The following is a 22,563-nucleotide window of genomic DNA, read 5'->3' on the forward strand; positions in this document are numbered from 1 at the left end:
GTATTATTTTTTTCATGTTTCATTAAAGCCAAGAATGATTTTGATGGTTTAGCCAAGAAGAAAGGGATCATTCATGTGTTTTATAACATTATTTAACATATAACTCAGAGTTGTATTTTGGGAGTGGCAGTTGTATATTATTTTGCTATACTATGTGCTTCTTTTCCCCTTTCCAATCCTCAATAGGAAAAGATTGTAATAGAATTGTCCCCACTGATGGGGGTAGATATGATGTTCATTTGGGGGAGAGGATGCGGTATGCTGTTTACTGGGATGAGCTGGCTTCAGAAGTGAGACGATGTACCTGGTTTTACAAGGGAGACAAAGATAATAAGTATGTTCCATACTCGGAGAGCTTCAGCCAAGTTCTAGAGGTATTCCTTTGACCTCTTTTACTCATTTTCTTCTTCTCTTATTTAAAAATCTTTTCTTCCTTTTTGTGACTTATTTTGTGAATTTATAAAAAGAGCTCGGTTCTATCTGCAGCACAGTTTATGGCATTTCTTTTTGCAAGTCAGTTTCAGGATAAAGTAGTTTTCAGATTTTAAAATATTACAGAAACTGTTTATGTTTTTAAAAATTTTTTCTCTAATGGTGATCATTGTTAGTATTTAAACTATGACCATAGAGTTGTTCATTTTTGCTTTTATTTTTCTTGCTCTGAAACTATTCTGAAATTTGCTTTATATTGGAGTAGGACATTAATATTGTTGAAAGAAATATATCAAAATGTGAACAATGATTATTTCTAGTCTAGATGATGGAATTAGGACTGATTTTTTTCTTTGGTCTATCCTGTTACTTATTGTAATTTTAAAAGAATTTAAAAATAAATTTGATAAATCAAGAGAAGGAACTTTATATGTAATATCCTAATTTTGTGGATAATATACATGCATTAATATCATTGAAAGAAATATATCAAAATGTGTATAGCTGTTTTTTCCAGTCTAGATGATAGAAGCAGAATGATTATTTTTTGTTGATTGTTTTTTGTTTTATTCTATACTAGTGTCTGTTGTCATTTAAAGAGAATTAAAATAAATTTGATAAATTGGAGTAAGATATTCTTACTGTAATTGTTTATCTAGCAGTATTCTTGAAGAGAGGTTCAATTTTAATAGAAAAGCCATTAGAGAAATCTAATGAAATGTATCTTGTTTTAAGGAAACTTACATGCTTGCTGTAACTCTGGATGAATGGAAAAAGAAATTGGAGTCTCCCAACAGAGAAATTATTATATTACACAATCCAAAGGTAAAGCAAATTAAGGCCCTTTAATGATAGGATTGGGCTTCCCTAGTGGCTCAGAGGTTAAAGCGTCTGCCCGCAATGCAGGAGACCTGGGTTCAGTCCCTGGGTTGGGAAGATCCCCTGGAGAAGGAAATGGCAACCCACTCCAGTATTCTTGCCTAGAGAATCCCATGGGCGGAGGAGCCTGGTGGGCTACAGTCCACGGGGTCCCAAAGAGTCAGATTGAGCAACTTCACTTTCACTTTAATGATAGGATTAAGATTAATTGAGTTACTAAAGAGAATGCAATTAATTCTTGGTGGTTTCTTTTTTCTAGCAGTTCTATATAGGATAACCTTTGGAAATTTTTATATTGCATTCACAATTATGAAACTTAAAACCATAACCACTACCATTGTTTGCTCATTCACCTCTTACAAGGAGAGTTTTCATAGGGAAAATTATGTCATTGTAGATTAAGAAGATTACTGACATATCAGGTGGGCATATCTTTCACGTGTAGGATATTGTTGAAAGATATGTATCAACATTTTCTTTTTCCTTTTGTTTTTTAGCTTTATTGAGGTATAGTTGACAAATAAAATAGTGAGATATTTAAAGTGTACAACATTAGCCTAATGTATTTTCGGGATTCTCATTTCAAGCTGTAGGAGTTACATGGCAAAACTCCAGTTGAGATTTGAGTGTGTATGGCTCAGACAGTAAAGAATCTGCCTGCAATGCAGGAGCCCCAGGTTTGATCCTTGGGTTGGGGAAATTCCCCTGGAGAAGGAAATGACAACCCATTCTATTATTCTTGTCTGGTGAATTCTATGGACAGAGGAGCCTTGTGGGCTACAGCTCATGAGATCACAGAGTTGGACACAACTGAGTGCTTTCTCTTTCACACTTTATGTTTTGAAAGACTTGTCCCAACCCCTGAGAACTTAAAGATGTCTTTAATGTAGAATAAATATTGCTCTGATCTTTTTTATTTAAGCTTATGGTGCATTACCAGCCAGTTGCAGGGTCCGATGAATGGGGTTCAGCACCTGCTGAACAAGGTCGACCTCGAACAGTGAAGAGGGGGGTTGAGAACATCTCTGTTGACATTCATTGTGGTAATGTTAATCATTCATTTTTTTCTTATCTTCTGATATACTTGTTTATGACTTAAACTGTGGCCTTTTTCTATGACATTGATTACCTTGAGGCTTAAAAAGTGGTCTTTAATCCAACGGGCTTATTCTAAGTTATGATTAGTATTACTTGATCTAGTGAGAATCTTCATAGGTATAAAAATATCTTTTGAAGTTGCTAAGTATATATGGTGGGATGGATAAAATGGGCACTACTAATCAGGAAGTCACTAAGTATAAACGAACTGATTTAGTCCTAATTCTAAGAAATGTGATTCTTCCTGCTTGCTTATTTATTCCTGGTAACTTGTGTCCTTGAAGTTTTTCAACCAGGGGAAACTATTTTTCAGTAGGACCCTGATGGTTATCCATTGGTCTCTAACTAGGGGCATTTATGGTTGGTTTTGTAATATATTTAACTGGATTATAAAATTCCTTTTAGGTATTCTGTGAATGTCAAATTATCTGAATTTGGTAACTGCCCTGTGGTTATACAAGAGAATATTCTTAGGAAACACACAAAATATTAACGGTTTAAAGAGATGTGATATGTGAAGTCTGATGATGTGTGCAGCCTACTCCCAAATGGTTCTAAAAAGAAATGTGTGTGAACACACACACACATAATGTTAAAATATGGAATCTGTGTGAAAAAGAGATTTTTTGTACTATTCTTTCAAGTTTTCCATAAGATTGCAGTTATTTCAAAATAAAGTTTTAAAATCCTGAAAAATTCTTTTACTGACTTACTGAGTTAGTGCAAACCTAATTGTAGTTTTGGACCATGAATTTTAAATCATTATAGCTAGGCTCAAACATATTTTTATTAATCAAAATAGGAACCATTGGAATCAACACATTTTTGCCAACAATAAATAAGTTTTATTCCTGTAGCATAAAAATCCATGCTTCCAGATTTGACAAACTTTGGAAAGCATTTTTTTGGCTCATTCTGGTTGTGAAAGTTTTCCCTGCAAAATGTTGTCAAGATGCTTAAAGAAGTAGTAGTCAGTTGGCAAGAGGTCCGGTGAATATGGCAGATGAAACAAAACTGCGTAGCCCAATTCGTTCAACTTTTGAAGTGTTGTTTGTGCAACGTGGGGTTGGGTGTTGTCGTGCAGAAGAATTGGGCCCTTTCTGTTGACCAATGCTGGCTTTAGGCATTGCTGTTCTCAGTGTATCTCATTGATTTGCTGAGTATACTTCTCAGGTGTAATGGTTTTGATGGGATTCAGAAAGCTGTAGTGGATCAGATTGGCAGCAAACCACCAAACAGTGACCTTGACTTTTTTTTTGGTGTACCTTTAGCTTTGGGAAACACTTTGGAGCTTCTTGGTTCAGCCACTGAGCTGGCTGTCGCCAGTTGTATAAAATCTACTTTTTGTCCCACATCACAATCTGATCAAGAAATGATTCATTGTTGTTGCATAGAATAAGAGAAGATGACACTTCAACAACAAGTTTTTAAATTTTCGGTCAGCTCATGAGGCACCCGCTAAGCGAGCTTTTTCACCTTTCTAATTTGCATCAAATGCTGAACAACTGTAGAAGGTCCATATTGAGTTCTTCTGCAACTTCTTGTTAGTTTTAAGAGGGTCAGCTTTGATGATGGCTCTCAGTTGGTCATTATCAACTTCCAATGGCTGGCCAGTATGCTCCTCATCTTCAAGGCTCTCATCTCCTTTGCAAAACTTCTTCAACCACTGCTGCACTGTATGTTCGTTAGTAGTTCCTAGGCCCGATGTACTGTTGTTGTTCCAAGTTATCTCTGCTGCTTTACAACCCATTTTGACCTTATTTAAGAAAATCACTCGAATTTGCTTTTTGTCTAACATCATTTTCATAGTCTAAAATAAATACAAAATAAATAGCAAGTAATAACACTTAGCAAAGAAACAAGGTGAGAAATGTGTATTAAAACACATTTAGATGTTAGATCTATAACATAATCACATTTATTAAAAATGTTTTCCAATATCAAATGGCAAAGTTCAACAATGCAAAAACCACAATTACTTTTGCACCAACCAAATATTTTTTTAAGATAAATTAGAAACACTTTTGAGATAAATTAGAAACAAAGTAAAATTGCAATATTTTTACTAAGTAGTGAAATATAGGAAAATTTGTGTCTTAAAAAAAATCTGCTCATATTTTAACTTGCCCATTTCTATTACCTGCTTATTGTGAATGTTTGATTTTAGAATACATGACTAGTTATACTGAATAACTTTTCTTTATAATTTCACTTGTAGGGGAACCTTTACAAATAGATCACTTGGTTTTTGTAGTCCATGGGATCGGACCTGCTTGTGATCTCCGCTTTCGAAGCATTGTACAGTGTGGTAGGTTTGCAAAGCGTGTCAGGTTAGATCATGTAAAGGGACTGTTAGTGCTCCTCTGAGCTGAGATAGTGTTGTCTTAGGCTGTCCTCTTAGCTGCATAATAAGATTTGGAGAGCTGAAGACAGGTGGCAAGGTAGTAAAGCCTCCCAGCTTAGACCTGAAGCACTAGTAATTTCCTTAGGCTAATAGGTTTATACTCTTAACTAATAGTTCTTGAGTGAATAAGCCTTCAAGTCTGATAAAATTGTTTTATGATGTGATTGTCCTGTTTGTAACTATTCCAAATTTAAAGGGAACCGTAAATATATGACCATAAAGATAATCTAGTTTAAATGAACAACTGAAACTTACATTTTTTTAACTTACATTGTGATAAACTTCATGATACTCTAATTAGAATATTTAGGTCATTAACTTGATTTTGAAAGGTAGTATTCATAGTCTAATTGTCCCAATTTGGGAGTCTTATCCTAATGACTAATGCTTCTAAGCATAAACTTTCTATGTTAAGATCAATGTAATATGAATTCTAAACATCAGTGGTTTTTCTAAAATATTGGATAATGAATGATTGTTTGAGTGCAAGGCCAACTGACATAGGTGATTCTTTTAAAAAATTGAAACAGTTCTTGTGACACAGAAGTTTTGAAGTTAGTGTGTGTGTGTTTTTTTTAAATGAAAATGTTTTGTATAGTAAAAGCAGTTCTATATGAAAGGAATGTGTTTTCCCATATGTACTATTAATTTTTCTTAAATATCACTCTAGTTTTGACCCCAGTCAGTAGGTGCTCTAAGCAAATGTAGATAAGTGTGGTATAATCCTATGATCTGTTGCATCCTAATTCTGTGAGTTGATTGCTTCATTGTTAATGCATTAGTTAATTTTCTTTTCTAGTTAATGATTTTCGCAGTGTTTCTTTGAACCTGCTACAGACGCATTTTAAGAAAGCCCAAGAAAATCAGCAGATTGGGAGGGTAGAATTTCTCCCAGTCAACTGGCACAGTCCCTTGCATTCCACTGGTGTAGATGTGTGAGTAGTACTTTACACCTTTGAGTTGTTACCTGTGATTGTAATGTTTTCCGATCATTAATTAATATGCTTTGGAACATCTCTGCTGTTAGCTGAGAGTGTATATAAAATTCTGTTCAACAAAAAACTTTTCGTACTTCTGTGTCATTTTCTTAGAGTTACATTATTAAGTGCTGAACAATCCCTTTGTTTAACCAGCTTGGGTCAGGAGTAGGGAATGGTGTGTATCTTCTTCCAGTATGTTTTAGTGGCTCATTAGTGTTTACTATTGCAGCTTTACTATTTCTTTAGCATAAAGGTTATGGAATTTATTTAAGTTTTCTGCTTAAAATATCTTTCTTCTTTTCAGAGATCTGCAGCGAATAACCCTGCCTAGCATTAACCGCCTCAGGCACTTTACCAACGACACGATTCTGGATGTCTTCTTCTACAACAGCCCCACCTACTGTCAGACTATCGTGGACACAGTCGCTTCTGAAATGAACCGAATTTATATACTTTTTCTGCAGAGGAACCCTGATTTCAAAGGGAGTGTATCCATTGCTGGTCATAGTTTAGGTAATGAATTCTCTATGACTGGAGAGGACTATCACATATTATGGATACCTTTTAAGTAATTTTTGAAGTACAGTGTCTTTTATCATGTCAGATTCAGAGGTCTAGAACTGGTCTGTGATGAAATATTAGGAATGGGTTGGAAGGGTAATGGTGGATTGGAAAGAAAGACTCCCTACTTAGTAGATTTTGCTTATTCCTTTTTTTGTGTAAAAGGCAGCTGTTCAGTGCTAATGCTTCAAAATTGTCCCCTCTTCTTCTGTTTTACTTACAGGTTCACTTATATTGTTTGATATCCTAACAAATCAGAAAGATTCTTTGGGAGATACTGACAGTAAAGAGGTAATTTAGATGTTCAGATAGGTTTTCTTGTACTATTGCTTAGTAGGGATTTTTAGATTTTAGACTTTTTTTCCCACTTAGTCCCATACTATATTAAATTTACATATATTTTAATTTTAACAGATTTGTAATTATCTCTGTTATTCTTGGATAATAGAAGCAAGATAGTAATATGCTTCTATAAACATTTGCCACATTCTAAAATAATTATGGTTATCTTATTTTCATTATAAATATACACTGCACTACTGATCTTAGAGTTATAGAATCATTGAATTGAAATGGAGTTTGCATATGAGGAAATGAAGAATTAATTGAATGCAAATTGATACAGTTTCTAGAAATTCTGCTTGAAAGCTGTCCTTAAACACTACTAAGAGCTCAGGGAAAGTTCTGTTAATGATGATGAAGAGTACTTTAATAGTCATTCATTCACCGATTCATTTATTTAAAAACATATAAAGTTTCAATCGACTGCAAAAACTTAAAGATCAATCACATTTTAGTTTATATTTCGTATACATTTCGATTTAGTCAAAGTTAAGATACTGTGTAGCTATCTTACATAGTCCTTTTCTTTATTGCAAAGTAGTATTAATAAAAAAATCTAAATGAATTTAGACAATATAAGTTTTACAATTTAATTTTTAGGATTTGCCAAGTATTTTCATGGATCAAGGAGATACACCAACACTGGAGGAAGAGTTGAAGAAACTTCAACTGTCTGAATTCTTTAGTATCTTTGAGAAGGAGAAAATAGATAAGGAAGCTCTGGTAAAAATAATCTTTTAAAACTGTACACTGTTCCATTTTCAGTATTTTTATTGCTTATTTTCATCATATTGCTGGCTAAGAGCCTACCCTTTAGAAGCATTTTAGTCATACATAGTTTATCATTAGTAATGCTCTTTAGCATTATTTTTTTTTTCCATCATATAAAGTGATCTTTTTTTTGTGGGAGTTCAAAGTTCAGAGGAGCCACGTTGATAATAGGAATAGAGCAAAGACTAAAACCCAGCACAGCTCTGAAAACATGAGAGCAGGTGTAAAGGCCACTGACTTTTCCAGCTCTTATTTTCTGTTATACTTTCCAGAGCTCTACTTGTGGGTATTTGCTTATTTTTTTGCCACCTCAGGTGTGCCTTTTTTTTTTCCTTAGGTTTGTGACACATTTGTTCATTTAACAGGTATTTACTAAATACCTACTATGATCAGGCAGCTGTACCAAGTATGAGGTAGAGTGTTGATAAGGCAGATATTGTTCAAACCTCATGGTGCTTATAGCTTAGTGGAAAAGACACAGATAGCCAAACACATAATTAATTACAACTGCTAAGTTCTAAGTAGGGAAAGTACACAGTGGTTTAGGAGTGTGCCATAGGATGAGCTGATCTAATCTGGGGGGCTAAGGAAGACTTCCCTCATCAGGGAGCAGCCCTTTAGCTGACATCTGGATTGTTGGTGTGTTTTCTGCTCTGTGTTTGCTTTATGTTCTCACTGCTCACGTGCATGAATAGGAACATAACCTTTCTCAGGAATGGAACATCTGAGGAGTGTGGAAACCGTGGAGGGTTTTTCTGTCATGAAGTTAGATACTCACTTCTGTAGGCTTTTTTTTTTAAACAATAGTATCTATATTACTACAGCATTGATAACTCCAGTATTGATATTTTGTATTCCTTTTTTAAGCTCCTTTATTAAGAGATAAAGTTATTAATGATGCTTTACCAGTGGGGACTCCTAGTCATGTAAAGCCAAGAACAACAGAGTGCTTAGGCCTATTCCTCTCAGAGAACGGGACATTTAATTGATTTTATTTTGCTTAGAAATAAAAAGTGTTTGATTTTTTATGCTTAGACTTTATGTACAGACAAAGACCTTCAGGAAATGGGAATTCCTTTAGGACCAAGAAAGAAGATACTAAACTACTTTAGGACCAGAAAAAATTCAATGGTATGTGCTTAATATAGCTTATGGGATTAAACAGTGTTCTGACTTCCTTGTACCCTTGTGCTTTTTGAGATGTATAGGGAGCTAAGCAGTTGTAAAAATTTACCTTTGGCTCTCTTTTTTAGAAACTAAATACATTTTCTTTATTAATATCTTTAAAAATATTAGCAGTGTCAGAAGTCTAATCTCCCCTGGACTTCTACCATTCAATTGTTTTCCTTTTTTGGTTTGCTTTATAACTAGTTTATTGAAATATATTGCACATCACATACCATAAAATTCACCCTTTTAAAATATACAATTCAGTGGGTCTTGGCATATTCAGAGTTTTGAATAACCATCACCACTATTGAATTCTAGAACATTTCCATCACTGTAAAAAGAAACATCATATTCAATAGCAGTCACTCCCCATTCCTCCCTCCTGTGAACTACTGATCTATTTTCTGTCTCTGGATTTTCTTATTCTGGATATTTCTTACAAATGGAGTTATACCATATGTGGCCTTTTGTGACTGGCTTCTTTCACTTAGCATAATGTATTCAAGGTATAACCATGTTGTAACAGTACTTGTGCACTGAGTATTTTTGCCACTGAATTTCCTTCCACAGCCTAGATGATTATCTTTCAGCCGTTTAGCAGGTTGCTTGGTTCTGGTTTATGACTGATAGAGACATACTGTCTACTTTGATTAGAAAGGCATAGGACTGCTCTGAACTCCTCAGCAGACCCCAGCGCCCCACAGTGCTCTGCTGCCGTTTTCTCTCATGATGGTTGCCCAAAGTTTCAGTTACTACCTAGATGGCTTTGTACAGCTTTCATCATTTCAGAGCATGTAGGGATATCAATTCATAATTTAAGGCAGCTTTGGTTTTCATTAGCTTTATTTTGTTTTCTGAGAGATTCTTCTTAAAATTGTTGACTGTCGTTTCAAAACCTTGCCAAGCATCCTTTTCAACTGGTAGAAAACTGTATAATCCTTTGGGTATTTTTTACTACTTAGCAGCTCCACAGAACTATTGTTTATTCTTTAGGGTGTTAATAGACCAACCCCGCAATCACCTGCAGGGGCAAATATGTCTAATATCCCCAAAGAGTCGGAGTTCTACAGTAGTACTAATGGTCTGGACATCGGCATTGGGCAGGTAAACAGTACTCATTCTCTTTGGTCATTTTATTGTTTGCCATTGGTATTGTAGAAACAGATGTAACTTTTATTATCAATAAGAGATGCTTTTATTTCCTTCATCCAGGTGCCTGTAAAATACCCCCGGCTTATCTATAAACCAGAAATATTCTTTGCTTTTGGATCTCCCATTGGAATGTTCCTTACTGTCCGGGGACTAAAAAGAATTGACCCCAACTACAGATTTCCAACTTGCAAAGGTTTCTTCAATATTTATCACCCTGTAAGCATTGGACAGCTCTTGTGATTTTACCTGAATGTTAGGGCTTATTGGTAAAGAGCATATGATAGTCTATTGTGTTGATTTACTTTTTTCTATACTATTTTGTACTAATGAGAAAATTTATAATATGAATCTGGAAGTGAAGGGGGCAGAACAAGTACATTTAAAAATAAATGAGCTTATAATTATTTTTATTCCTGAGACCATCATTATGATCAGCAGAGGTATATGTAACTATTGTTTTCTGCATGTAGTTTGATCCTGTGGCGTATAGGATTGAACCAATGGTGGTCCCCGGAGTGGAATTTGAGCCAATGCTGATCCCACATCATAAGGGCAGGAAGCGGATGCACTTAGGTATGTCTTGAGTCCAGAACCTGATGATTGTAGACCTTCTGGTCAGTGCAGGTTGACTGGACCTCATTCACTTTGCTTAGCTATGTTGAGCCCTTTTACAACTCTGTAAACCATGTAGTGTTCTTTTTCACATGTGTTTCAGAACTGAGAGAGGGCTTGACCAGGATGAGCATGGACCTTAAGAATAACTTGCTAGGTTCGCTGCGGATGGCCTGGAAGTCTTTCACCAGAGCTCCATACCCTGCCTTACAAGCTTCAGAAACTGTGGAAGAAACAGAAGCAGAACCTGAGTCAAATTCGGAGAAGCCTAGTGGTCAGTAACACTGTACACAGTGATTCTTGCACCAGGCCAGATAAGAGGGACTCCCTGAAGTCTGGTTCTTAGTCTCCCAAGGTCTTCTTAACTTTCCCCTTGTTGTTGAGAACCAACACTAGACTGTGAGTCCTACTGGGCCTTCAGCTCTGCTGGTTTCTTTCTGTCATCAAAGAGCCACAAATTGTGGAAACAATTATTTGTGAGGGAAAGTGTTAAGAGAAGCTGAGCATCTATTAACTAGGCTTTAAACCATTCCCCACTCGGGCACTGTGGCGGTGATGCTAAGCGCCTACACTGTGAAGAACCTTGCTTTAACCGGGGAATGTTTGTGTGTTCATGGGTCAGTTTTATTTTCCTGGCTGGGGACTAGCTGGGACACTTCTTTTGATTGCACAGTTAATACTGCATTCTTTTGCTTTTTAACTGCAAAAGGAGTTTCTTTTCAACTGCCGAAGGCGATCTAACCCTGTTTGCATTTAGTTTGTAGAAAGTGAAAGTGAAGTCACTCAGTCGTGTCCGACTCTTTGCGGCCCTATAGACTGTAGCCTACCAGGCTTCTCTGGCCATGGGATTTTCCAGGCAATAGTACTGGAGTGGATTGCCATTTCCTTCTCCAGGGGATCTTCCCAACCCAGGGCTAGAACCCAGGTCTCCCACATTGTAGACAGACGCTTTACCGTCTGAGCCACCAGGGAAGTCAGTTTGTAAACCAAAGGTAAGTGGAATTAGCTGTCAAAGGTATAGGAAAGAAAGGGGATTGGATAAAATCAGTGTGGCTTGAAAACAAGCTTTAAGGGCATTGAGTGGAGAGAGAGAGCTTTCTGAGCAGACTAGCTCCTCCTCTGCTGAGGCTGGAGTGTGAGGGGAGATAAGGACGGCCTTGGAGGGCTGGAAGCTTCTATATTCTGACCATGGTTCCTTCACTTCCAGATGTTAACACAGAAGAGAACCCTGTGCCGGTGAAAGAGGAAGCTCCCCCTGTCCATGTGGGAATGCTGAATGGAGGCCAGCGCATTGACTATGTGCTGCAGGAGAAGCCCATTGAAAGTTTTAATGAATATTTATTTGCTTTACAAAGCCATCTGTGCTACTGGTAAGTGTTTGTTTTTGTTTTGGGATTTTTTTTTGTCTTCAGTTATTATTATTACTTTTTTAATGACAGCCATTCTGAAAGGGGTGAGGGGATGTTTCACTGTGGTTTTGAATTTCCATGAGGATTAGCGATGTTGAGCACCCTTTCACATGCCCGTTATCCATTTGTCTTCCTTGGTTGGAACATCAAATGACATGATTGTGCTATTTTGTATTAATAGTTATAAACCAGCCATCATTCTAATCCCAAATGAGCACTGCCCTGTCCTGCTTTTTCTACATCTATCAAATACCTGTGATACAACGAGGGCTTACTTCACTGAGCATAATAGTCTTTAGGTCCATCCATGTTGCTGCAAATGGCAGAATTCTGGTTTGTTTTTTTTTATGGCTATGTGTTACTCCATTGTAAATATGTACCACATCTTCTTTATTTGTCTGTTGATGGATGCTTAGGTGGCTTCCATATCCTGGTTATTGTGACTAGTGTGGCTATGAACACTGGGGTGCATATATCCTTTCAGGTTAGTGTTTCCATTTTTTCTGGATATACACCAAGGAGTGGAGCTGCTGGGTCCTGTGGTAGCTCTGTTTTCATCTTTTTGAGGAGCATCTATACTGTGTTCTACAGTGACTGCCCCAGTTTACACTCCCACCAGCAGCAGATAAGAGTTCCATTTCCACATCCTTGCCAACATTTATTTGTGTTCTTTTTGATGACAGCCATTCTGACAGGTGTGAGGTAATGTTTCATTTTGGTTTTGAATTTCCCTGAGGAATAGTGTTCCTTGGAAGGAATGATGCTAAAGCTGAAACTCCAGTACTTTGGCCACCTCATGCGAAGAGTTGACTCATTGGAAAAGACTCTGATGCTGGGAGGGATTGGGGGCAGGAGGAGAAGGGGACGACAGAGGATGAGATGGCTGGATGGCATCACTGACTCGATGGACGTGAGTCTGAGTGAACTCCAGGAGTTGGTGATGGACAGGGAGGCCTGGCGTGCAGCGATTCATGGGGTCGCAAAGAGTCGTACACGACTGAGTGACTGAACTAAACTGAGGAATGGTGATATTGACCACCTTTTCATTTGCCCGGTATCCATCTGTATGTCTTTCTTGGAAAAATGCCTCTTCAGTCTTCTGCGTATTTTTTGATTGGGTTATTTGGGGACTTTTTTGATATTGAGCTTTATGAGATGTTTAAATATTTTGAATATTAACCCCTTATTGCTCATATCATTTGCTGATATTTTCTCCCATTCAGTAGCTTTTGGTTTCATCTTGTCTATGGTTTCCTTTGCTGGCAAAAAGCTTTTATGGATTAGTTAGGTTCCATTTGCTTATTTTTGTTTTGAAAGATAGACTCAAAATATTTTGCTATGATTTATATCAAAGAGTGTTCTGCCCATGTTCTCTTTTAGGAGGTTTGTGGTTTCCACTCTTGTATTTAGATGTTTAATCCATTATGAGTTTATTTTTGTACATGGTGTGCAGAGATTTTATGTCATTCTTTTACATATTGTTGTCCAGTTTTCCCAGCACCACTTATCAAAGAAATTGTCTTTTCTCCATTGTATATTCTTGCCTCCTTTGTTGTAGATTAGTTGACTGTGGGTGTGTGGATTTATTTCTGGGCTCTATTCTGTTCCATTGTTCTGTGTGTCTGTTTTTGTGCCAGTACTAATATATTTCGATAACTGTAGCTTTGTAGTATAGTCTGAAGTCTGGGAGGATAGCTTTGACAATATAGGGCCTTTTGTGATTCTGTGTAAATTTTAGATTCATTTGTGCTAGTTCTGTGCAAAATGTCATGGTTATTTCAGTAGGGCTAACATTAAGTCTGTAGGTTGCTTTGGGTAGTATGGCCATTTTAATAATATTAATTCTTCTGATCCAAGAGCACAAAATATCTTTTCACTTCTTTATATCATCTTTAGTTTCCTTTCTCAGCATTTTATAATTCTCAGAGTATAGGCTTTTGTTTCCTTGGTTAAGTTTATTCCTGGGGCATTTTATTCTTTTTGATGTAATTTTAAATGAGATTTTTTTTTTTAACTTTTTGATAGTTCATTAATATTGTATAGAAAAGCATTAGATTTCTGTATATTAATCTTGTATCCTGCAAGTTTACTGAATTCATTTGTTCTAATAGCTTTTTGGTGGAGGCTTTAGTGTTTTCTATATTAAAGTATAACGTATATGTTAATAGTGACAGTTTTACTTCCTCCCTTCCAACATGGGTGCTTTTTCTTCCTTCCTCCCTTCCCTTCCTCTGATTGTTGTGGCTTGGACTTCCAGTACTGTTTATGTTACATCAAAGAAGCAAGTGGACATCTTTGTCTTATTCCTGAATTTGGAGGAAAGGCTTTCAGCTTTCCATTGTGTATGATGATAGCTGTGGGTTTGTCATAAGCAGTCTTTATTATGTTAAGGTATGTTCTCTTTATACCAAGTTGGAGAATTTTTGTCAATGTATATTTAATTTTATTAAATGCTATTTCTGTATCTATTAAGATGATCATGTGATTTTTGTCCTTCCTTTTGTTGATGTGGTGTGTCACACTGATTGAACTGTGAATATTGAAGCATCTTTGTGTCCCACTTAATAAATCCCACTTGATCATTGTGTATGATCTTTTATTTATTTTTTTGGATTGTTATATTTTGTTGAGAAATATTGCATCTATATTCATCAAAGACATTGGCCTGTAGTTTTCCTTTTTTGTAGTGTATTGATGTGATTTGGGTAACAGGATAATGATGGCCTCACAGAATGCATTTGGGAGAGTTTCTTCCTCTTCAATTTTTTGGAATAGTTTATAAAGGATGAGTGTTAAATCTTTGTAGTTTGCTAGAATCCCCTGGGAAGCTGGTCCTGGGCTTTTGTTTCCTGGGAGTTTTGTTTTTTAATATGTAATTTTTTTTTTTTAATTTTACTTTACAATTCTGTATTGGTTTTGCCATACATTGACATGAATCCACCACGGGTGTACATGCATTCCCAAACATGAACCCCCCTCCCACCCCCCTCCCCACAGCATCTCTCTGGGTCATCCCTGTGTACCAGCCCCAAGCGTGCCAAAAACAGTGGTTAGATGCCACGAAGTAGGTGGCAATGCCTTAACCGTATGTGTGTTGTCAGGCCCGAGAGCCTCTTCCATCCTTGTCAAGGGGAGTGCTAACCTTCTCTCCTTTCATACAACACTAATATGTAATTTTTACTTGTTATTTTTGGCTGTGCTGGGTCTCCGTTGCTGCGCAGGCTTTTCTCTGGTTGCAGCGCGTGGGCTTCTCATTGCGGTGGCTTCTCTTGTTGCGAAGCACGGGCTCTAGGCCGCGCGGGCTTCAGCAGTTGAGGACCCTGGGCTCTAGGGCACAGGCTCAGTAGTTGTGAGGCAGAGGCTCAGTTGCTCTGTGGCATGTGGGATCCTCCTGAACCAGGGGTCGAACCTGTGTCTCCTGCATTGGCAGGCAGATTCTTCACCCCTGAGCCACCAGGGAAGCCTCCTGCCAGTTTTTTATATAACAAATACAGTTTCACTACTAGTGTTTGGTTTGTTCAGATGGTCTGTTTCTTATTGATTTCAGTCTGCCAATTTTTATGTTTTTTTGGAAATTTGTCCGTTTCTTCTAAGTTGTCCAATTTGCTGGAATATGACTTTTGATAGTATCCTCTTATGTTTTTCTATCTCTGTGGTATCAGTTGTAATTTCTCCTTTTTCATTTCTTATTTTGATTATTTTGGGTTCTCTCTCTCTTCTTGGCGAGCCTGGCTAAAGGTTATCAGTTTTTGATTATCTTTTCAAGAAACTAACTCTTGTTTCATTGATACTTTCTATTGTTTTTTAAAATTCTGTGTTTATTTCCTTATGGCTGTGCTGAGTCTTCGTCACTGCACCGGCTTGTCTCTAGTTGTGGCGCGGGGGCTACTCTTTGCTGCAGTGCATGGCTTCTCATTGTGGCGGCTGCTCATTGCGGGGCAGGGGCTCAAGGGCGCGGGCTGCAGTAGCTGCGGCACCTGAACGCAGCAGTTGCAGTTCCGGGGCTCTTAGAGCACAGGCGTAGTAGACCAGGGACTGAATCTGTGTCTCCTGCATTGGCGGGCAATTCTTCACCGCTGAGCCACTGGGAAGCCCTGTTGTATTTTTTCTTTAAGATCTGTTTTATTTCTTCTCTCTCTGATCTTTATTATTCCCTTGCTTCTGCTGACTTTGGATTATTTTCTCCTTCTCATTCCTTTAGGTGGTAGGTTTGTTTGAGATTTTTCTTATTTCTCCAGGAAGTGAAGGCCTCTCTCAGGAAGGCCGGTATCACTCAAAGCTTTTCTCTTAGATCCATTTTTTTCTGCATCCCACAGATTTTTGGAGAGTCATGTTTCCATTTTTATTTGTCTCAAGGTATTTCCTGGTTTCCTTTTTGATTTCTCTATTGACCCGTTGTTTTTTTAGTAGCATATCATTTAATCTCCATGTGTGAGTTCTTTTCCTGTTTTTCTTTCTGTAATTGATTTCTAGTTTCATACTATTGTGGTTGGAAAAAATGCTTGGTATAATTTCTGTCCTCTTAACGTGATATGTTCAGGAGAACATTTCATGTGCACTTGGAAAAAAAAAGTCTATATTCTGCTATTTTCAGACATAATGTCCTTGTAGATATCTAATATATTCAGATTGTCTCTAATGGGTCATTTAAGGCCATTGTTGCCTTATAGACTTCCTGTCTGGATGATCTGTCCATGGATAAAAGTGGGATGTTAAAGTCCCCTACTATTACTGTGTTATTGTCAGTTTCTCCCTTTATTTGTGTTAGTATTTGCTTTACATGTTGAGGTGCTCCTGTCTTGGATGCATATATGTTAAACATTATGGCTTGTTCTTGTGTTGATCCCTTTATCATTACAGAATGCCCTTCTTTGTCTTCTGTTATAGCCATTGTTGTAAAGTCTGTTTTGTCTGATAGGAATATTTAGCCCAGTGACATTTAGTTATTGATATAGATATGTACTTATTGCCATTTTATTACTTGTTTTCCAGTTGTTTTGTGGTTCTTCTCTATTCTTTTTGTTTCTTCCTTTGTAGTTTAGGGAGCTTCTCTGGTGACTCAGATGGTAAAGAATCTGCCTGCAGTACAAGAGACCTGGGTTCAATTCCTGGATCCAGAAGATCCCCTGGAGAAGGGAATGGCAACCCACTCCAGGATTCTTGCTTGGAGAATCCCATGGACAGAGGAGCCTGGAGGGCCACAGTCCATGGGGTAGCAGAGTCAGATATGACTGAGTGACTAACACTTTGTGGTTTAATGATTTTATTTAGCAGTATGCTTATATTTCTTTTCAGTTTTTGTGTATTTGTTGTATTTGTTTTTATTTGTGATTACCACAGGGTTCATATATGTTGACCTATATCTCGTTTTAAACTGGTATAGGTTGACCTATATCTCGAGTTCAAACACATTCTGAACATTCTACATTTCTATTCCCCTCCTCCATATTTTGATGTCATATTTTATATCTTTCTGTTTCATGTTTATCCCTTAACTGTTTATTGTAGTTACAGTTGCTTTCACAGTTTTTTGTCTTTTAATCTCCGTACTGCTCAGTTAAGCTGTTGGTCCTCAGTCCTTACTCTATATTTCTTCTCTATAGGTTCTTACTTCTTTTCCACTTAAGAGAAAACCCACCAACATTTCTTTTAGAGTAGGTTTAGTATTGATGAAATCTTTTAGTCTTTGCCTGTCTGAGAAGTTCTGTCTCTCTTTCAGTTCTAAATGGTAATCTTGCTGGGCAGAGTACTCTAGGTTGCAGATCATGCCACTCCCTTCTGGCCTGCACGGTTTCTGCAGAGAAATCAGCTGATAGTCTTATGGATGGGGATTCTGTTTTCTTTTTTTCTTGCTTCCTTAGAAGCCTCTCTCTACCTTTTGCCATTTTAATTATGTTATCTCTTGGTATGGGTTTCCTTCAGTTCAACTTGTTTGGGGTCCTCTGTGCTTCCTGTTCCTGGATAGCTTATTTCCCTTCAGGTCTGGAGGGTTTTCAGCCGTAATCACCTCAGCTTCATTTTCGATGCCCTGCTCTCTTCTGTCTTCTCCTGTAATGTGAATGTTGGTTATTTAATGTTATTTCAGAGATTTCTTATACTGATTTCATTTTTAAAAATCCTGTTTTCTTTCTGCTGTTCTGATTGGTTGACCTCCATTTCTGCCTTTCAGATCATATATGTGTTCTTCTGTATCACTTAGTCTGCTATTCATTCTTTTTAGTGTGGTTTTTTTTTTTTTTTTTTTGCAGCTATTGAATTATTCTCTTCAGATTGGGTCTTTTAAAATATTTTCTAGTTCCTTTTTAAAATTCTATGTTCATCTATTCTTTTCCTTAAATTCAATTAACATTGTTATTAACAATGTTCTGAATTCTTTACCTGGTAAATTGTTTATTTCTGTTTCATTATTTGTTTTTTCAGGTTTTTTTTTTTCCCTCTTGTTCCAATTGAGAGCAGTTCCTCTGCGTTTTTATTTTGCTTAACTTTCTCTGTCACTGTGAATTTAGGTGAAACCTCTTGTGGTCTTAAACGGGTGTTCTGATGTGGGAGCATCCTTATACAGACTGCGTGTGCCCAGGGTCTCCACTGGGAGAGCTGGATTCCCTCAGATATACCCTCAGCAGCGGGTGGGGCTGGAGCTGGGTGTGAGGCAGACCTTTGCCCCTGCCCAATGGCTGGCACCCTGCTGGGACAGGATCTGATCCAAGTTGCTGGAGGCAAGGGTCGGGCCCAGGCTGGCTCTGTTCCCTGCGGGTGTGTGTTTTCCCCTCTCCCTGTGTTGGAAGCCTTGCCCCAGAGCCGGGAAGTACTGACCAAAGTGGCACCCACATGGACCCTCTGCAGGCAGAGGGCTGAGCTGTCTGCCTGCTGGGGCTGCACTTGTTCCCCTGCTCTGCTCACACACAGCCTCACGTGCATGTCTGCCTTGCCCCTCACAGCCCATCGCCACGCCCAGCCTCCACCACTCGTCTTGTCATGGGGCCACCCTGCAGGGTCCCTGGGGCCTGTGTGGAGCCTCCGAATATATCCTGCAGGAGCTGTGGGGTAGAGGCTGCCGTCAGAGTGCTAGGCTCCTTCTGATGCACCACTTGAGTAAGTGCCAACCGTGACTGCAGCTCCCAGGCAGGCTCTGCCCCAGGCCCGGGTTGCCCCTGGACGCTGTGCAGTGCTGTGTCCTCCTGGTGGAGGACACAGAGTGGAGGTGTGTGCCCAGGCGGGGAACTTGGAAGCCACTAGAGCACTCATCCAAACACCCCCTCTGCCCTGCTCTCCCTGTGGGGGTGCACAAGCCAGCACACACAGACACAGTCACTCACACACACTCACACATGCCCTCTCCACCCCCTCCTTTCCACAGCCCTCCTGCTAGGCCTGCCTGCCTTCCACCCAGCCAGGGGTGGTTCATCTCCGCCAGCTAGGACCCCGGGCCTGCAGCATCCCACCTGAGGCTCACTGTTCACTCCCTGGGATGGGTCTCTGCCCCAGTGTTCTCCCTCTTCCTCCATGTCCCCTCTCAGGGGCACAGGTGCTGACCTGATCGCTTTTCTTCCTGTCCAACGCAATTACATGTGGATCTCTCTCACAGCCTTGGGTGTACAGGAGTTTTTCTGCCAGTTTCCAATGAGAATTATTCCATATATAGATGTATTTTTGATCTGTTTGTTGGCAAGGAGTGAGCTCCATGTCTTCTTACTCTGTCACCTTGATTGATCCCCTTTGCCATCCATGCATCATCTTTGGTGAATTGTCTGTTAAAATCTTTTGCCCGTTTAAAAAATTCGATTATTTCGTTATTAAGTTTCAGTATTTTCCTATACTTTATTTACAAGTCCTTTTCAGATACTTTTTTTCTCTCAGGATGTGGTTTTTTGATTTGTCCAACAAGTATGTTTTGAAAAGCAAAAATGTCTTTTGATGAAGTCCAGTTTATTGATGTTTGTGCTTTTGTGACATAGGTAAGAAATCTTTGCCAAGTTAAAGTGAAAGTCGCTCAGTCGTGTCTGACTCTTTGCGACCCCATGGACTGTAGTCCATGGAATTCGCCAGGCCAGAATACTGGAGTGGGTAGCCTTTCGCTTCTTCAGATTGTCCCAACCCAGGGATCAAACCCAGGTCTCCAGCATTGCAGGTGGATTCTTTACCTTCTGAGCCACCAGGGAAGCCCAAGAATACTGGAGTGGGTAGTCTATCCCTTCTCCAGGGGATCTTCCTAATCCAGGAATCAAACCAGGGTCTCCTGCATTGCAGGTGGATTCTTTACCAACTGAGCTATCAGGGAAGCCCAAATCCAACATCAAATCTTATTTCTTTTTAGTTTTAGAAGTTGGTGTCATTTAGCTTTTACATTTAGGTCTGTGATCCATTTTGGTTAATTTTTAAATATGGTGTGAGGAAAGGATTGAGGTTCATTGTTTTACCTGTGGCTTTCCTGTTATTCTAGCAACATTTGTTGAAGTTTATTCAAATGGAGAAACTGTTGAATTGCCTTGGCTCTGTTTTGTTCTATTGATCTGTTTGTCAGTCTTTACATCAATAAAACCCTGTCCTGATTACTGTAGCTTTATAGTAAGGCTTGAAATTAGGTATTGTAAGCTCTTTATCTTTGTTGTGCCTATTGGTAGTTACTTTAGGTATTGTAGGTCCTTTGTATTTCCATATGTAGTTTAGAATGAACTTGTTAATTTCAACCAAAAAGCTTTTTAGGGATTTTGATTGTGATTGCATTTTATCTGTGGATCAGTTTGCCGGGAGGGGGAAAACTGATACCTTAATAAATGCTGAGTTTTCTGACCCACACACGTAGTATCTCTCAGTGTATTGTGGTCTTTAGTTTCTCTCAGAAATGTTTTGTGACTTTCAGTGTATGTATCATGCACGCTGTAATTATTGCCCTCTCTGTTACAAGGTTGATCATCTTGACATATTCTCAAGGACCATTTTAATTTTCTTTTTGGGGAGTTATCTATACTCTTCATTCTCTTTCATATTGAATTGTTGTTTTTTTAATTGATAAAATCTGTGATATGAGTTGTAAATAACTTTTCCCCAGTTTGTCTTTAACATTGTGTACAGTGGTTTTTTGCTAAGTATAAACTTTGATTTTTATATAGTCAAATTTTTCTTTTTTGTCTTCTGGAATTTGTGTCATGCTTAGATTTTCCTTGTTCTCCAGAGAATTCCTTACCACAGTTTATTCTGATATTTTAGGGTTTCATTTTTACATGTAAATCCTTGATTCTCTTCAAATTTATCCTTGTAAGAAGATGTGAATTGATTCAAATCATTTTCCAGATGGCTGTCCATCTGGAAAACACTGTTAATAGATTTGATATTCTAACTTCATTGTATTAAATTGCTGTGGGTTTTTAAGTCTTCTGAATTTTCTGTTCTTTTCTATTGACTCATTTATTTATGCACCAGGATCACACTATTTTAATATCTGGTTTAGCTAATCTCCTCTCATTGGGATAGGAGGAATTTATTAACCTGCAGTCCCTTGTAGGGGACAGAAAAAGTCTATGAGTCTAGTGAAATTCTACTAACAATTTTGGATATATAGTATATGTGTATGATGTCTTTTCCGGGGAGAAATCCATAGGTTTCATTAGATTCTCAAATAGGTCCATGACTCAAACGATGTCAAACCCCAGATCTAGGAAAGTGTTTGAGCCATATACCTGTAAGGCAATCCATGAATGTTATTTTTATAGTCATATTTCTTTATGAACCAGATGTAAGTAATTGCTGTACACACACTGAATAATATATCTGGAAGATACATAAGAAATTGATAACATCAGTTGTCAGAAGTTGGGAACTAGTGGTTTAGAAACAGTGGGAAGGAGATTTCATTATTATATCCTTTTATATCTTTGATCTTTGTCCACATGATTGTATTGGCTTTTCTTTTAAAAAGATGACTCAACATTTTAAAAATTAAGGTGATGAATTGGATGACTCTCCCATGTTGTCCCAAGAATGAGTTCTGTGAAGGGAGGGCTTGGTCATTTACTACTGGCTTTTTTATATTACAGAACGCGACGCTAGACTTCTTTGTTAGAAGGTAACCTAACAACTTCCAAGCCACTGTCAGATACACCGCTTCTGAGCCAGATTTTTTTTAAAACAGTAAAAAAAACGAACTTGTGAGGTGGTTGTGTAGATTGTTAGATAGTATATGTAAAACACCTGGTACAAATGTTAGTTTCTTTTTACAACATAATCTTTTCTTTCTCCAGGGAGTCTGAAGATACAGTATTGCTGGTCCTCAAAGAAATCTACCAAACCCAGGGTATCTTCCTTGATCAGCCTTTACAGTAAAAATGAACCACCTAAGGCTGCTTAATGTAAGTTTTTAAATGTCCTGTATGTAGCATTATTCCTCCATATTAACATGTGGAGCCTCAAAAGCTGCTTGGAAATGTACTTTTTGTTTCTTGTCACCAAGCTCTAGGTTATTACTCATTTTTAGAGGGATTCTGGTTAAAATTCATGGGGAAAAAAAGCACTGGAGGCCATTTAGAGAAAGGTTAGTGTGTGTTTTGCTAGCAACTTGCTCCAATAACACTTGTCATTTTTAGGATCTAAAGTCAGAATCTTCATGGTTCTGACCATCTGAAAGTTACCATGACAACATTTACAGCTTTAAGTACATACAGTCCATTCTGGGATTTACATTGTCATTGTTCAGTCGCTAAGTTGTGTCCAACTCTTTGCGACTCCATGTTCTGCAGCACACCAGCCTCCTCTGTCC

The 22,563-nt window shown here is 38.0% G+C and overlaps 1 protein-coding gene and 1 non-coding gene across 3 annotated transcripts in view; one reads left to right on the forward strand and one right to left on the reverse strand.

Annotated features, from left to right (window-relative positions):
- DDHD2 (DDHD domain containing 2) overlaps positions 1 to 22,563 on the forward strand; it is a 29,342-nt gene that overhangs the window by 4,483 nt on the left and 2,296 nt on the right. For both annotated transcript variants that reach the window (XM_040242945.1, XM_040242947.1), the window contains 15 exons: positions 187 to 374; positions 1,168 to 1,257; positions 2,234 to 2,354; positions 4,628 to 4,717; positions 5,613 to 5,748; positions 6,098 to 6,306; positions 6,578 to 6,645; positions 7,297 to 7,419; positions 8,503 to 8,598; positions 9,631 to 9,741; positions 9,850 to 10,005; positions 10,260 to 10,362; positions 10,505 to 10,675; positions 11,609 to 11,771; positions 22,049 to 22,156. In XM_040242945.1, the coding sequence (XP_040098879.1) occupies positions 187 to 374; positions 1,168 to 1,257; positions 2,234 to 2,354; positions 4,628 to 4,717; positions 5,613 to 5,748; positions 6,098 to 6,306; positions 6,578 to 6,645; positions 7,297 to 7,419; positions 8,503 to 8,598; positions 9,631 to 9,741; positions 9,850 to 10,005; positions 10,260 to 10,362; positions 10,505 to 10,675; positions 11,609 to 11,771; positions 22,049 to 22,130 (1,907 nt within the window). In that variant the 3' untranslated portion in view covers positions 22,131 to 22,156. The remainder of the gene's footprint in view (positions 1 to 186; positions 375 to 1,167; positions 1,258 to 2,233; positions 2,355 to 4,627; positions 4,718 to 5,612; positions 5,749 to 6,097; positions 6,307 to 6,577; positions 6,646 to 7,296; positions 7,420 to 8,502; positions 8,599 to 9,630; positions 9,742 to 9,849; positions 10,006 to 10,259; positions 10,363 to 10,504; positions 10,676 to 11,608; positions 11,772 to 22,048; positions 22,157 to 22,563) is intronic.
- LOC120865926 lies at positions 14,849 to 14,974 on the reverse strand. Its single transcript, XR_005721565.1, has one exon. It is a non-coding gene; the product is annotated as a U6atac minor spliceosomal RNA (small nuclear RNA).

This window comes from Oryx dammah, unplaced genomic scaffold (genome assembly GCF_014754425.2).
Source record: "Oryx dammah isolate SB20612 unplaced genomic scaffold, SCBI_Odam_1.1 HiC_scaffold_7, whole genome shotgun sequence".
NCBI lineage: Eukaryota > Metazoa > Chordata > Mammalia > Artiodactyla > Bovidae > Oryx > Oryx dammah.